At 40.1% G+C, this 17557-nt stretch overlaps 1 protein-coding gene across 2 annotated transcripts in view; it reads right to left on the bottom strand.

The window, feature by feature from the left end:
• Positions 1-17557, bottom strand: part of AATF (apoptosis antagonizing transcription factor) — a 112350-nt gene that overhangs the window by 30050 nt on the left and 64743 nt on the right. For both annotated transcript variants that reach the window (XM_055257053.2, XM_055257054.2), the window contains exons 9-10: positions 7530-7597; positions 5587-5667 (exon numbers count right to left, since the gene is read on the bottom strand). In XM_055257053.2, coding sequence (XP_055113028.2) covers positions 5587-5667; positions 7530-7597 — 149 coding nt within the window. The remainder of the gene's footprint in view (positions 1-5586; positions 5668-7529; positions 7598-17557) is intronic.

The raw sequence follows: 17557 nt of genomic DNA, 5'->3' as shown, positions 1-17557 counted from the left end.
CATATACAACCCTATCACAAACAAGGAGCGAAAAGTGCTCAGTGGTGGGGCTTAGTAATCAGTGATGACAGCTGGCATACACTGTCTGTTCTTGAAGTCTAACTCAAGAAAGTTGTTTATAATATTCTCATCTAGCCTGGGGGGCCACTTGGTTTAACCCCTTAGGAAAGGATGCTAAGGTAGCCAAGACGTCATTCTGGTGCCTGTATAGGGTTGGTCCTGCCAGCGAAACAACTTAATATCCAGAGATTAGAAAAACAGGCTCTGGAATCAGACCAATTAGTTCAAATCCCAGTTTGCTACTTACTAACTATGTAACACTGGGGATGTTACTGCACATGAATTAGCTCATTTAATCTGCATAACAACCCTATGAAATGTCACTTCTATGATTATACTCCTTTCACAGATGAGGAAATTGACGCACAGAGATGTAAGGTAATTTGTCCAAAGTCTCAAAGCTGGGAAATGGAAAAGTCAACTTTCAAACCTAGGCAGTTTGGCTCCAGAGCTTATGCTCTTTCTGCCTCTGCATGTAAACTGCTTAACAGTGCCTGACCTGGGATTTCTGGAGATGTTAGTTGTTACGCTATTGCTATGAGTAAAGACTACTCTCTGATTCTGACCACATCCTCACATTTATGGTCTCAAGATGAGCCAGGTGAGTATAGATGACAAAACCAAAACCAATTCAACACACATGAACTTATATTAAAAACTTTTTGTTCTGTAATAACTTTAGGCTTCTGAGACCCCACATTACACCTTGCTGTGATGTCTCCTTAGTCTCCTGCAATCTGTGACAGTTCCTCAGTCCTTGTTTTATCATTACTTTGACACTTGATGAGTACCGGTCATTTATTTGGTAGAGTGTCTCACAATGTGGATTTGTATGCTATTTTATGATGAGATTAAGGTTAGGCATTTTTTGGTAAGAATACCACAGAAATGATGTTGTATCTTTCTACTGAAGACACAGGGGGTGTAGATATGTCTTTTTACTGGTGCTTCATCTTGAACACTTGATCTAGATTATTGCAAAGCCACTATGTTTCTCTTTGTAACGGACAAATATCTTGGGGGAGATACTTAGAGACCAAACAGTTTCTCCTCAAATTTTTGCCCATTGATTTTAGCATCTATTGTGGACCTTGCCTGCAAAAATTATTACTCTGGGGTTTCCCTGGTGGTGGTTTTCTATTTCTCTCATTCCCTTTACAAGTGGATTCCAAAAGGCTTTTATGAGACAAACCAATCAAGATAGTAAAAGTTTACACAGAAATTCTAGAGGCCTTTCAAGTATGGAAAGTTTTAGTTTGCGGTTTCTGGAATTCTTCAGTAACCGAAGGCATTTCATGTGAAGAAATGTGATCACAAATGAAATGATGCTGCCCCTTGTGATTTCTCTGAGGCACCAGATGCTCCTGACCCCTTACTAAACACTCCTGTATTCACCGCTGTCGTAACCTCCTCCTGCCCTCCTCCCTCAATGGCCACTGTTCCTCAGCATTCTTTACGGGCTCCTCTTACCCTATCTCATGCATGTTGACATTTTTCAGGATTCTACTCTTGTCACTCTGTATTCTTGTCACACCATACCCTCCCTGGGTAAATAGCAATTAAGCTGTTGCCAAACTATCAACTAATAAATACCTATATCATCCTCTCGAATGAAAAATATCTCAACTTGGATTTCTGAAGGTTGTGTAAAACTTCAACATATTCAGAAACTGAATCCACTCCCTCCCTCAAAAAACAACAACAAAAAAGATGTTCTCCTTGCAGCCTCTCTCTTATACATATCAATGATTACTACCAAGACCTATCTAGTTCCCTGAAACCCTGGGAGTCATTCCAACCTTCTCACTTTCCTTTACCTCTTCATGTGTGGCTACTCTTAAGTAAGAACTACTCACCTGTATAAATGTCTCTCGATCCGTCATCTCCTATTCCTTCCAGGCCTTGCTGTCATAACTTTCTAGTCCTTTACAGAAAATCTCCTACAATTATCTTTTTTTTTGAGACGGGGTCTCGCTCTGTCACTCAGGCTGGAGTGCAGTGGCATGATCTCCGCTCACTGAAACCTCTGCCTCCCTGGTTCAAACGATTCTCCTGCCTCAGCCTCCCAAGTAGCTGGGACTACAGGCACACGCTACCATACCTAGCTAATTTTTGTATTTTTAGTAGAGACGGGGTTTCACCATGTTGGCCAGGCCGGTCTCAAACTCCTGACCTCAAACCATCCACCTGCTCAGCCTCCCAAAGTGCTGCGATTATAGGCGTGAGCCACTGCGCCCAGCCAATTATCTTTCTAAAATGTGAATGTGATGACAATATTCCTCTGCCTAAAATCTTTCAATGACTCACTACAGTCTACAGAATAAAGTCCAAAATTCTTAACGTGGCCATGATCTAGCACTCACCCATGCATGCAGCCTTATCTCCTGCCATTCTCTCATATTCACTTTTGGTACCTGTATAGGCCAGTTGGTCCTGCCAGTAAAACAACTCAACAGCCAGAGGTTAGAAGAACAGGCTCTGGAATCAGACCAATTAGTTCAAATTCCAGTTTGCTACAAAAGTCTGTGCCAAAACAAATTAATTACAGTTCCCAAGATGGGCCCCAGACTCTCTCAAGCTTACAAACCTTTTTGCACACATTCTCTTTGCTTTTCACTGGGCAAACACCTACTAATCTCTCAAGGCTCAGTGAGGAAGTCGTCTTGTGCAAGTCTTCCTGAGCAGTCTGCATCCCTCGAGGTGGAGCAGGATTATGTCTACTGCTGCACCTCCCACACAGCACTCAGTCGGCTAGGGTCTGCCATCCTCTCCAGACTAGTTGGCTCTCTGATTCTGTGGGCTCAGCATCCACAGATTTAATCAACCATGGATCAAAAATACTTAAGACATAAATGACTGTGTCTATATTGAATATGTCCCAATTTTTTTTCTTGTTATTATTCTAAACAGTGTAGTGTAACAATTATTTACATGGCACTCATATTGAACTAGGTATTATAAGTAATCTAGAGACGATTTAAAGTATAGGGAGGATGTGTGTAGTTTATATGCAAACACTATGCCATTTTATATAAGGAACTTGAGCATTGTGGATTTTGGTATCTGCAGGGGTGGGGGTGTGGGACTGTTTGTGCGTCCTGGAACCAATCCTCCAGATAGCACAGATGACTGTGTATGCTCCCTGAGGGCAGTCTGGGTCTTAACTACCACCTAATGACCATCTTCTTAGAAGGTGAAGGACACTAAAACCACTTATTATGTTTTCATGTTTAACCCTGTTTAAAAAGAATGCCTCTTGCCAGAATGAGATTTTACTGCCTCTGGATATGAGAATGTGGGGATCTCCACTGCTATCAAAATGCTGCAAAAGCAAAGGTATCTAATTGCATTGACACATACCTGTAATGAACAGTTTAATGAAGCTAGTTGAATTCATTAATATAAAAAGCAGTTGCCATTAAAACAAAATCCTGGTTTTTTCCTTTCAAACTGATATATCGAACATTTTTGAATGCCTACTATGTACCAGATATTTACACATGATTTCATTTAATTCCCATACCAAATCCCCAAAGCAGGGATTATTACCTCCACTTGGTAAATGAGAAAAGTGAGGCCCAGAGAATAAAGAACAACCAAAATCATATCACCAGACAGAGCCAGGGTTTGAATGCAAGTCTTGTGATTTGAAATCCTAAGCTCTTCCTTCTAGAGAAATTTATGTCCTCATAAAATTACAATTTTAAAAGTACAGTATTGGAGAAAAATTTGATCCCAAAAATAAAAAATAAGATAATCATTCCGCCTAGTCACCTATGAAGTACTATTAGTAACATTCTTCTTTAAATCCTTGAAGGCGGCTCGGGGGAGACAGGTATGGAAGAGACGTGTCAGTAAACAAATAAATGAACACTAGGAAAAGAGACTGACCCAACCTTGGAATACTGATAGCAATAATAATGACAGTAATAATGGCAACAAACACTTATACAGTGCTTACTATGTACCTGGCACTATTCTAAGAGCCATACATACCCTATTCATTTAATCGTCACAGCAACCATTCAAGGCTGATATATTATCATATCCATTTTACAGATGAAGAAACTAGCACAGAGTTTAAGGGTCTTGCCCAAAGTAACTACTAATCAATGTTAAAGCTGGGATTCAAACTCAGGCAGTCTGGGTCTTAAGTCCATGCTCTTCACCTCTAAAAATGAACCTAGAGAACTATGAAGGTTCGGAAATTTCAAGATATAAAAAGAGGTAAACAAATCATAACAATTTAACCTGAGATTTTAAAAAAGCGACCCTAAATCAAAGGATGATACTTTGCAAAGCCGATGATAATGTGTACTGCTGTAAAGTTAAAGAAAAATCAGCATTTCCTGATGAGTTGTGTTAAATACTAAAACAAGTTCATTAAAGTAATTGAGAAATCTACTTCTCTGAAGATCTTTAAAAATCAGATAGACCCACACTTGTCTAAAGGGAATTTAATGATAGGCAGGTTCTAATAAGGATGTGGGTTTAACTACCTGCCTAAAACTATCCTAACACAAGTTTAAGATTTTCTCTCAGTGTGCAGCTGAATTATAGGTAGTTTGACACTGAGACTTTGTGTGATGACACTGTGTTTCTCACACACACACACACACACAGACGACAGTTACCAAGTCTAAAGGTATAACGAGGTCAGTGTCCACTCTTCCTCCTTCTTTTATCTGTACCCTTATAAAACTCCTTGAAGAGCTCACAGGGGAGGGTTTTCCTAAAGTCAGAAATTGCTCTATTTTCTCATAAACATTTTATTTGTCTTCTCATTTAATAACTTTGTTAACATTCCCTGTAGTCCTTCACTTATATCTTTTAAGCATACTGTGTGCACATATGGCATCATAAAAATGGACCAATAAGACAAGAACATTTTTATATTTATTATTATTATTATTTTTTCAGATGGAGTCTCGCTCTGTCACCCAGGCTGGAGTGCAGTGGCATGATCTTGGCTCACTGCAGCCTCCGCCTCCCGGGTTCAAGTGATTCTCCTGCCTCAGCCTCTTGAGTAGCTGGGACTATAGGCACCCACCACCACACCCGGCTAATTTTTGTATTTTTAGTGGGGTTTCACCATGTTGGCCAGGATGGTCTTGATCTTCTGACCTCAAGTGATCTGCCCACCTCAGCCTCCTAAAGTGCTGGGATTACAGACGGGAGCCACCACGCCTGGCAATAACATTTTTATATTATTCTATAGAAATTAGTTGTTAAAATTAATATAATTTCAACTATCTTACTTTTGTTTTCTTATTTTTTCTCTTTCAAGGGAATGCATATATTATTTCACCCATCTATTCACAACAGCAGCACAAAAGTCAATGAAACTATATTTGCATTTTAGAATAAGAAAAACTGAGTTGCAACAAACCTTCAAATATTGTTCGTTTTTCTGATCCTTAAAAACAGAATCATCAGAAGAAAAAGAAAAATGACATAACAGCCAGAATGCAAGAGAAGAGATACATATACAGTATATGTTGACATTTTTTCCGAAAAGTAACTCACCGAAGTTTCCTGCCTTTGCTGGCTTTCCTATCTACTTTTTTGTGGATTTTGCTTCGTAACTTCTGGATTGCAAGCCACTGCCTGGAAAATTCACAAGCAATGTTATGCATCATCACTAACAGAAATAGTTATACATACTGACAAATTGGAATTATTCTAACAACTCTGCAGAAAGAAATCATCAACCTTCATCAAGTTCCTCAAGCTAGTTTGGGGCCAAACTGACTAATCAATTGAACAGGATTTGTGCAATGGTAAAAAACAAACGGCAGCTGGGAAATTCTACAGCAAATTTGGTTCACAATGCTCCTTAGTATTTGGAGTTGCTGTGACAAGCACTAAATCTACCAGTCTGCAGGCAAACCCATCACATTTAGTAGAGCTGCCTGGGTTTTCTTTTAATGTTTTAGCTATGCAGCACGTTCTGTTACTAATGTTGCAACTGCTGGTTGGTTTGAATGCATGAATTTTTAAAATCTAACTTTCTCTTTGGTAATCCTCCAGTGCTTTTTCTTGTGCTTTCCAATTTTTGCTAATTTTTAAATAATTATCCACTACTGATACTAGTTTTTAATTGTTTTACATTGTTTAAATTGTTTTTTTTAAATTGTTAATTTTCATTTCATCTATAAATATTTCAGTACATGTTGCTATACAAGAGAAGAGATAAGGACTCTTCTCCCCTCAATATAATCTCAATACCATTACCACATCTAAAACAAAAAGTCAACAATAATTCTTTATTATCAAATATTCAGTCAGTCTTCACATTTCCTGGAATGTCTCAATTTTACAGTTGGCTTGTTTGGATCAGAATCCAAACAAGATTCACATATTCTGCAGTCATTTTATATAAGAAGGAATTAATTTTTCAATAAGGGATATTAGGCTAAGAAAATCTTCATAAATTGCTCATATGAACTAAAGTGAAAAAAAGAAAAAGAAGGAGAAACAGCAGCAGCAGCTAGTCATCCTACCTGATTTATACAACGAAAATTCAACACCAGAAAAAAAAATCTAGGGAAATCCAATTACTGTAATCTTAATATAATCTTAATTACCATAATCTATTTTATTGTAAAGTCAGATAAATGTATAATATAATCACCACTTAAATGCAATTTGCTCTATCACATTAAATTTATAGCGAACAGCTCTCTATAACATTCTAGAGATAAAGGAAATATCAACATCCTACCCTAAAATTCAAATAATATTTTACTCAAATAAAATTATTTCATCAACACAAATTTTTCACTGCTTTCTCGAATGGCTGCTCTGCCCAGAATCCCATTCTGGCACTTGCGGCTTTTGTTTCCTTTCATGCTTTTGCAAATTATGGCTCATGGCTATTTAAATGTACACTATTCATTAGGTAGCACTCTAAATGCCCTTTTTATTTTCCAACCACAGGATGAAGCATACACACAAGGGCCTTCCTTCACTACTTTACATTCTGCCCTGACATCTGGGTAATGCTGCCACGTTCCATTTCTAATTGTGCTGAAGCTTTTACTGAAGGGGTGGAGGTCTAAATTAGGGCAGACTCTAACAAAGCAGATTCGACTGAGAGCAAGGAACCTGTTGTGCGCAGTGCCATGTTCTGACAGCTGAGAGCTCACATTTGGGTGGCTGCTTTGTATCCACTGGTCAACAGATTGATATGGATACAATCACAATGCAAACCAGGGAGCAAAGAGCATAAGAAAGACTGGAAAACAAACTCTAAAAACAAATACATAGGTGTTTTATAATTTCTTTACAAATTGCACTTTAGGCAATGGAGGGTAAACAATTAGTCACATTTTCTTTCTAGCTCTTATCTTGCTTAACTTCAATAATTATAGGACCAATCATTGCTCTGCAGGTAGAATTAAAGGGACTCAAGGGGAGAAACTATTACATAGGCTGCTTGCATGAACAGAAAGCTGTATCTAGATTACCTTCCCATGGCCACCTGATCGTTGGGATCCAAGGAGCTGGTCTTCCGTTCTATGAGTTCTCGAAGGAGCTAGGGGAAAAAGGAAAGCAACGAATTTATTTATCATCTTCCAGTACAACTGACTTTAAAAGGGCAGAGAAGGAATTCTGAATGGCATAGTGACAGCTCTAAAACTACAATCAATAAGGGACAACCCAATGGCAAGAGCATTACTGAATTCCCATTAACCCTTTCATAGTTATATATCTTTAAAAAGGTGGCTATAGCAGTAGCTGAGAACAGAAGTCCATTTGGAAGACTCATTGTACTGCAGTTCATTTCAAATAGATCAATGAGTGTGCAACATTCCCTTCATTATTTTTATGATTAGTTTTGTCCACTCCATTGATATCAATGGAGAATCTTTAAAAGGTCAGGTGGGAAGGGCGGTGTGGCAAAAAGGGAAATGCATCAGCTTCTCACCAACAGGATAATGGTGCAAGGATAACTTGGGAACTATAACCTCCAACAGTCAGGAAGGTCTTCCTCAGGCAAAAAGCCTTTACTGTATGTAATTAAAAGTGTGGGCATCATCCTCTTGTTTTCCATAGCTGCTACTCTACCATGCTTGCTATTAAGTGATTTAGCCACACATGATACCAACACATTCATAGCCACACAAATTTTAAGAGGGAACCTAAAGAAAGTCATTTGTATACTGCAAATATACCACAGAGGATTAGTCTCTCATCCCATACAATTAACTCCATGGGAGTTATTCTAAATGACTCTCCCACTGTCATTTTAAGCCTGACTCCACTGCACCCAGCTGAAATCTACATCTGTACCTTTTGTACAGACTTACGAATCTGCACTGAATCTTAAAGTCCTGGGCGAAGAGAAGCAATGGTTTTAAAAGTTAAACACTAAGGGAGAAAAACCCTAAATTATGATAATAGAACTACAAGTGCTATATGCAGAGAAAGAGAAACAGAGATTAAAATTCCAAAAATCTTCTGAGAGAAATTTAAGAGAAGACGCTAAGATAAACTAGTTCTGCTAATCATCTGTCAATAATCCAGGTTTGACCTTAAAACTTGTTTCTTCATAAAAATTAGCAATGATTTTGTAGGTGACGCACGGTGGCAAGAGAGATGTTCCATCAAATCAAATAGCTGAAGCCTGTGGGCTTCAGTGGTTCAAATGAAGAAAGAGAAATAAATTCCTCTGAAAGAAGATCTCTTTCTAATTTCATATGTTTATGTAAGTAGGCACTGGAAGAAGTAAAACAAATTTATAAAAAATATTCACTTCCAAAAGATGAATCTTTATTGCAAAAGGGAAAAGGATATCTCAATTGCAATTAGAAAACCTCCCATGATGTTTTTTCATTTGCTTATTTTGGACATTATTACCACAGCAATTATGTTTAAGAATGCAGGGACCAGAAGCCGCTGGTTTTATTATCACTAGAAAACAGCAAGCTATTTCTCTACCCTGTTTATCTGATTGATTCCCAACATCTTTCTGGCAGCCAATCTATCAGTTTATCTCTCCTACTTCATCACAGTCACTTCTGGCAGCTAAATACAAGATCCAAATCCAGTGTTACACAGACATACGACACAGTAAACCTGTGTAACACTGCTGCTGTGTAAACAGCTGCCCTTAAGGCTAAGCAGAAATGGGCTTCTGGTTCCTAGTCAATATTCTGTCAAAAGCAAGGAGTAGGGGGAGTGAGGGGGAGTGGTTAATAATAATACAGAAGAAGAAATAAAAGAGAAAGAAAAATAAGAAGGAAGGAAAATAATGGAATAACTGCATTTCATTGCCCTTACGTCGTTCCAGCCATACAAAAGATTACAAGAACCATATTCCTGCTTTTCCTAATTTTCTCAGATGCCTTGAGACTGGGCAGTCAGGGTCACCGGGGAGCAAGTGCTCATGGAAGGCTGCCCCAACACAACAGGGCGATCCTCGGGAAGAATATGCCCTTGCCGAAGGCTGGAAATTGGAGCTCACGACTGCAGTGGTCTCTGTAATTCCAACACCAAGTGGGTGCAGCATTTACTTTCAAGCACTTTGTGTACTATACATATTCTGAGCTGCGTTTTCGCACACAAGCGCTTTGCATGACTATTTTTACTCATTCATGACTTGGAAGATTGTTTTATTGGTCTATCTAACTAGGTCTAGTTTATTCAGTCCAATATTTCAGAAGATTCTGTTGTGTCCATGGTAAGAAAAAGAAAGCAACAACAACAAAAAATACAGTTAAACAAATGGTTCCCGTGGCTATTACTATTTTCCCAAAGCTACCACTATCACTGGGTTTAAATTTAATTAGAAAATTGCTTTCAAAAAAGTTGCTAAAAAAAAAAAAAAGATTTGAGGATATTGGCTGAAGAATTCAATTTTACTTTTGATTTTAATTTGTATAGCTTTAACTTTACAAACAAATCTTTCTACTAAAATTCAAGTTTCTGTTACAATTATTAGAGCTTTTTATTTCAACAATGATGATATAGTATTTGTAGTAATTTTCTATGTGATTTGAAAAATGGAGAGAGAGAGAGATAAAATGTTTTTGCTCTAGTCTGTTAAAATTCCTCCAGATAATAAATTCAGAAAGGCTTGATTATACCTCTAGTTCTAGGGGAAAATCATAGACACAGTTAGGTTTTCAGGTCGGCCACAGAAACCTATTTAACCCATACGAATATACATGAGGAACAGGACTAATAGTACTATTAAGCATCTGATCAACATTTATAATACTTTCACTAGGAAAAATGCACGCTAGAAACAGTTAAAAATGGCAGATTGAACACATTAGTTTATCTCTTCTCAACCCCTCTAAGAGACAGTTGAGGAATAAAATAAATATTAACTTATAAGAAAAAAGAGAAAGGGAGCGCTAATGCGTGCATATTTTCATAAATTTTTCCAAGACAGTAAGGAGATGGAGAAGTTATCACCCAAATGCCCAGAGTGAATAAAGGTGAAGATGAAGCTAATTGTATTAGGCCGCAGAATTCCTGTGAGGATCAGCTCTCTGGCAGTTACCACGCAAGGTGGGAAAAAGGGAAGGAGCAGAACCACTTGGGCCTTCTCCATTATCCCACACAGCCAAGTGACGAAACCACCTCTACCACCCACCTCCTCTCGTGAGAGAAAAGAAATTTCATTCTTTGGAAAAATTCAACCACAGAAGCTCCAGAATAGAGGATACCAGGCAAAGAAGGCTGGAATGAGGTATAAGGGAAAAGCTCTATGTTAATCTCTGAAACCTCTCCCTTTCTCCCACCTTATTTGTAGAAAGCTAACAGCCCATTCTATAATTTCCCACGCAGGAAAGCAGAGGAGTCTTTTCTGGAAGAAATTGACTGGTGTCTGCCCTCCCATCCCCAAAATTAGATTTCAAAGTTGCTATGGTCTTCTGCATGTGTCTCCCAAAATCCATGTTGAATACTTAATCCCCAGTGCAACAGTATTGGAAGGAATGGCCTTTGGGAGGTGATTGAGTCACACAGGCTCTGCCCTCGTGGATGGGATTAGGCGTCCCTCTACAAAGGCATGATGGAGGGAGTCTGTCCCTTTTGCCTTTCCACCTTCTGCCATGTGAATTCCCTCAGAAGAATTCAGCATCAAGGCACCATCTTGGAAGCAGACAGCAGCCCTCGCCAGACAACATAAACTGCCAGCTTCTTGTTCTTGGACTTTACAACCTCCAGAACTGTGAGAAATAAATTTCTGTTCTTTTAAAATTACCCAGTCTGTGGTATTTTACTATAGCAGCACAAACGAATAGATATATAGAAAACAAAGCAAACAAATACAAACTGACATCCAAGGCTACTCTAACAAAGAGGTCAGTTCACAGCATAATTATATTTAAAGAAGGCAAAAAGCTCTGCCCAGGTTTCAGAGATTCCAAATAATAACCTTTAATGCTTTACTCTTAAATATGAACAGACAGTTAAGGATCACCTGCATCTGAGGGAATCCTCATGCACAAACCAAACAAATAGAAAAGAGACTCAAGGAAGCAATGCAGAGAACAAAATAAATGCTTAAAAAGGAGAAAAAAAAAACCCAAAACTTACAATGACTATCCCAGGAGTGGGTGAGGGTATACTTTGATAAGAGCAGGATGCTGTGAAAAAGACTAAAATGAGAAATTAAACACCAAACAGAAATTTTTCAAAAATCCAACAGAAGAACTTAAATGAATGAAAATCTCTGATATAAAACAAAAAGAAAGACAAAAGGCAAAAAGATAATATTCCCTTGCTTATTTGCAAGACAAGACAAAAATTTAGAGGATAATCCAGAAAGTCAAACATCTAACTAACAAAGGCTGGGAGAAAATGTTTGAAGTAATACTGAAAATTTTCCCAAATCAAAGAAAGAACAGGAATACACCTGCAAAGACCTAGTGCAATGAATAAAAAAGAGCCTTTGTCGAGACACATCATCATGAAATGTAGAACACCAAAGGTAAAGAGAAGATCCTAGGCAGTTAAAGAAAAAACAGGTTACATATAAAGAGGGTGACCATATGTCCCAGTTTACCAAGAAAGTCCTGGTTTATACCTGTTGTCCTAATATGCTGTCAGGCTAGCACCTTACATGTCCCAGTTTTGATAATAAATTATACGGTCACCCTACATATTAAAGAATGGAAATCTGAATGGGAAAAGACATCTCAACAGCAAGAGCAGATAGGAGAGGACAGCAAGGTACCTTCGAAATTCTATGGAAAATGACTTCCAGACTCAAATTCCACATACAGCCGCCTTATTATTATTATTATTAAGACAGTCTTGCTCTGTCACCCAGGCTGGAGTGCAGTGGTGCAATCTCGGCTCATAGCAGCCTCTGCCTCCTCAGCCAAATTATTAACCAAGTATAATGAGAGTTACATAAATGCATTTTTCAAACACGTAAGGACTCAACAATTTACTTTTTGTGTACTCTTTCACAGGAAGATGTACTTCAGTAAATGAGTATACAAAAATCAAGACATAAGATATTAGGAAAGAGAGGTCTAACTCAGGGAAGAAGCAAAGGCAAGTCCCAAGAATACAGCCAGCAGGCCTGGTGTGCAGCCACGCCAGAAGAGTCCAGAGAGCTCTAGGATGAGGTCTCCAAGGGGAAAAAGTAGAAGGGAGGTGTAAAAGGATAGGTTATTTTATATATTCAAAGCATGTGGAGTATATAGGGAAAAACAGCAATAGTTACACAGAAAACTAAGCAAATCTTTTAAAAACAGGCATTATGGCCGGGCGCGGTGGCTCACGCCTGTAATCCCAGCACTTTGGGAGGCCGAGGCGGGCGGATCACAAGGTCAGGAGATTGAGACCATCCTGGCTAAAACAGTGAAACCCCATCTCTACTAAAAATACAAAAAATTAGCCGGGCGTGGTGGCGGGCGCCTGTAGTCCCAGCTACTTGGGAGGCTGAGGCAGGAGAATGGCGTGAACCCGGGAGGCGGAGCTTGCAGTGAGCCGAGATTGCGCCACTGCACTCCAGCCTGGGCGACAGAGAGAGACTCTGTCTCGAAAAAAACAAACAAACAAACAAACAAAAAAACAGGCATTATTAGCTCTAGGAAAAAACAAATTTGTAAGAAAAATGTAATCATAATATAGCGCTTGTTCCTATAGTTGGGATGTTTGTCCCCTCCAAACCTCATGCTGAAATTTGCTCTCAAAGTTGGAGGGGCCTAATGGAAAGTGTCTGGGCCATGGAGGTGGATCCCTCATGCATAGATGAAAGTCCTTCCTTGGTTGTGGGGAGTGACTTCCCGCTCTGTTAGAGCCCGGGAGCTGGCTATTGAAAAGAGCCTGGCATGCCTCAGTCCTCTAGCCTCCTCTCTTGCCACGTGATCTCTGCACACGCCAGCTCCCCTCTGCCTTCCTTCATGAACAGAAGCAGCCTGAGGCTTCCACTAGAAGCCCAATCTTCCCAGCAGCAGAAGAGTAAACCAAAGAAACCTTTTTTCCTCAAAAATTACCCACTCTCAGGTATTCCTTCATAGCAATGCAGAACAGACTAAGACATTTGAGAACAACATTTATTTAGTAATAATAATGTAAACACTGACTGACAGCCATCCTAGCAGGTATGATATATTCTCATTGCAGCTTTGATTTGCATTTCCCTAATGGCTAATGATGCAGAGCATCTTCCTGTGCTTACTGGCCATTTGTATATCTTCACTGGAGAAATGTCTATTTAGACCCTTTGCCCATTTTAAAATGAGGTTATTTGCCTTTTTGTTATTGAGCTGTAAGAGTTCTTTATATATTCTGGATACCAGTCCCTTATTCATTTTCCTTCTGTAATGTCTTTTCGCTTTCTTGATAGTATCATTTGAAGCAGAAAAGTTTTTAATTTTGATACAGTCCAATTTTTTCTTCTGTCATTTGTGTTTTTGATTTGTATCTAAGAAACCACTGCCTAACCTAAGGTCATGAAGCTCTACTCTTACGTTTTCTTCTAAAAGGTTTATAATTAATAGTGTAGCTCTTATATTTAGGTCTATGATCCATTTTGAGTTAATTTTTATATATAGTGTAATATAGGGGTCTAACTTCATTCTTTCACATATGGATATCCAATTATACCATTTGTTGAAAAGACTACTTACCCCCCTGAGCTGTCTTGGCACCCTTGTTGAAAAACCAAGTAATTTTAAAAGCATTCTGGCTTTATGACCACATATTCCTTGGCTTTCTGAATTTGTGACCCAGAGTTATTGATTCCTACTTTTCAGGCTTCCACAGTTCATAGCCACAGATGCTTGAGATGGAAAAAGCTTGGGGCAACCCTCTATCGAACTTACTTGGCCTAGCTGAGTCTGGGTTCCTCAAACTTCCTCACTGGGAGATACAAAAGCAGACTCAAAGGATTGGGTTTACGCTTCCTGTGAATTCCCTCTCTCTCCCGCAAGACTTCTTAGTGAAAATGTATCTATTTTTGCTCTACCTCCTTTTTTGGTTCTCAGCTCCCTAGTCTTTCAAATTATCCCCAAAAGGGCTGGGCGTGTTGGCTCACGCCTATAATCCTAGCACTCTGGGAGGCCAAGGCAGGCGGATCACTTGAGGCCAGGAGTTCGAGACCAGCCTGGCCAAGATGGCGAACCCCATCTCTAGTAAAAATACAAAAAAATTAACTGGGCATGGTGGCGCATGCCTGTAATCCCAGCTACTAGGGTGGCTGAGGCAGGAGAAATCGCTTGAACCCAGGAGATGGAAGTTGCAGTAAGCCGAGATTGCGCCATTGCACTCCAGCCTGAGCAACAGAGTAAGACTCCAACTTAAAAAGAAAAAAATTATCCCCAAAAGAAGCCCCTTGCAATTTTTATACACCATATTTGAGGCATACAAAAAATAAATTGCATATACTATAATTTCAAATAGTTGGGAAGGAATTACTATACATGCCTATAGTACAAAATTGGCACAAAATGACCCACTCCCCAACTATATGTTCCCACTCCACACTGCCCATTCACTCCTGAACCAACAACTCCACCACCTAATATTTCTGTTTCCATTATTCTATTCAAACAACCTGTGCTAAGGTCTCAAGATCTCCATGTCTAATGGGCACCTGGCACTACTCGTCCTATTAGACTTCTTGAAGCAGCAACTGACACTGGACGTTCTCACCTCACTGAAACACTCTTTTCTCAGTATCAGTGAGGCATCTCTCTGTCTTTACTCCACATTCAGCCAGCCCCTCTAGCCAGACATTAAATACCGCCACTCCTCACGACTCAGTTCCAATCTTTATTTTCTTTTCACTCCACAGGGTTTCCCCTAAGAGCTTCCTTCTGTTCTCAAGGCTTCAATGACCTAAGAGTTACCCCTGGAAATTCCTCTTCCCTTACACCCAATATCTCAACTATCTCAAGTCACGAATTTGTCCACTTTTCTCCAACTCCACTGCCTCCACCCAGTACAGGCTACTATCAGCTTCGTTCACCCCCTTTTTTTTCTTTTTTGAGGCAGAGTCTCGCTCTGTCGCCCAGGCTGGAGTGCTGTGGTGCTATCTCTGCTCACTGCAACCTCCACCTCCTGGTTTCAAGCAATTCTCCTGCCTCAGCCTCCCGAGTAGCTGGGATTACAGGCGTGCACCACCACACCGGGCTCATTTTTGTATAAATTTTTAGTAGAGACGGGGTTTTTCCATGTTGGCCAGGCTGGTCTCGAACTCCTGAACTCAGGTAATCCACTTGTCTTGGCCTCCTGAAGTGCTGGGATTATAGGTGTAAGCCACCACACCTGGCCCTCATACATATTTTTTGAGTACACGGAGAAACAAGAATAAAACAGACATGGTCTCGCCTGAGGCAGTGTAATGATTTCCTCTCATTTACTCTTGTCCCTCCATTTTTGTCTCCTCATTGTACTCAGAGTAGTATTTTCAAAAAGCAAATGTGTCAGGACATTTAACAGGGTACCACTAGGGCCCTTGTCTACCTCTCCAACCTAAGCCACCTTCCGCCTCCGTGCTGCAGTCCCACCAGGCTTCATTCTGTACATGAAATGCTCTGTGGGCCCTCACACCAGAGGCTGTTTCTGCATATGCACTGTGGGAACAGGCTTCCCTAGCCACTGACCTCCCACGCCTCCTCCTCTACTCCTTTGTTAAATCTCCGCTTCATCATCTCTTCCTGAGAGACACCTTTCTTAACCACAGCTGCACTCACACACAACGCACCATACCTTTGCTGTTCTTACTGTACACTGTACTCATGGACTCCTTGATAACGTCTACCTCCTCCCCTTGCTGACTGTATGCTGTGTGAGAGCAGAGGCTCCATCTGAAGACAATCACCACTCCATCCCCTTCAGGGGCCCCTTGAAGGAGCTCCATATATACACAGAGGGGAAAATAATAATAATAATTTTTTTTTGAGATGGCGTCTTGCTCTGTCGCCCAGGCTGGAGTGCAGTGGTGCGATCTTGGCTCACTGCAAGCTCCGCTTCCTGGGTTCACGCCATTCTCCTGCCTCAGCCTCCCAAGTAGCTGGGACTACAGGCGCCCCCCACCACACCCGGCTAATTTTGTTTTTGTATTTTTAGTAGGGACAGCGTTTCACCATGTTAGCCAGGATGGTCTTGAGCTCCTGACCTCGTGATCTGCCCGTCTCAGCCTCCCAAAGTGCGGGGATTACAGGTGTGAGCCACCGCACCCAGCCAGAAAACAATTATTTCTGAGAGAAAATAGCAAATCTGTGTTTGCTTTATCATTTCCCCCACCACACACATACCATTTCAGTGTTTTTACACAAAAGGAGTCAATATACAATAACCTGGCTCTAATCCAGGGCACCATTATCGACCTAGGAATAGAGAAACCTACCTGTTTTTTGTCAGTTGTTTTTGAACATATCTTTGTCATTGCCATTTTCAATGATACGACTTCCCCACACAATATTCTCCTTCTCACATGTCTTACATAGGCCAGATGACCTACACAACAAACACATAGACTGGTCTATTCGACAAACCTGGACGGTTTTAAGTGGATGAGAATTATCCTCCCCACCGGCCATTCCAAGAGTACTTGAATTTAAAATAAAAAAAACCATTTAACTGGGGCCAGGCATGGTGGTTCACACCTGTAATCCTAGCACTTTGGAAGGCCGAGGTGGGTGGATAACCTGAGGTCAGGAGTTCAAGACCAGCCTGGCCAACATGGTGAAACCCCATCTCTACTAAACATACAAAAAAAAAAAAAAAAAAAAAAAATTAGCTGGGCATGATGGCAGATGCCTGTAATCCCAGCTACTCGGGAGTCTGAGGCAGAAGAATCACTTGAACCCAGGAGGTGGAGGTTGCAGTGAGCCGAGATCGCACCACTGCACTCCAGCCTGGGCAACAAGAGTGAAATTCCATCTCAAAAACAACCAAAACCCAAAAACCAAACCAAAACAAAAAAGCCATTTAACTATTTAAACTAATTCTTTGACTATTAAAATGACACAGATCTACACTCTGTCTTGTGTCTCATTTCCTAAAGGAAAAAGTTGGC

This window comes from Symphalangus syndactylus, chromosome 20 (genome assembly GCF_028878055.3).
Source record: "Symphalangus syndactylus isolate Jambi chromosome 20, NHGRI_mSymSyn1-v2.1_pri, whole genome shotgun sequence".
NCBI lineage: Eukaryota > Metazoa > Chordata > Mammalia > Primates > Hylobatidae > Symphalangus > Symphalangus syndactylus.
Note: the sequence above shows the minus strand (reverse complement) of the source record. Positions and strands in the feature narration are given on the sequence as shown.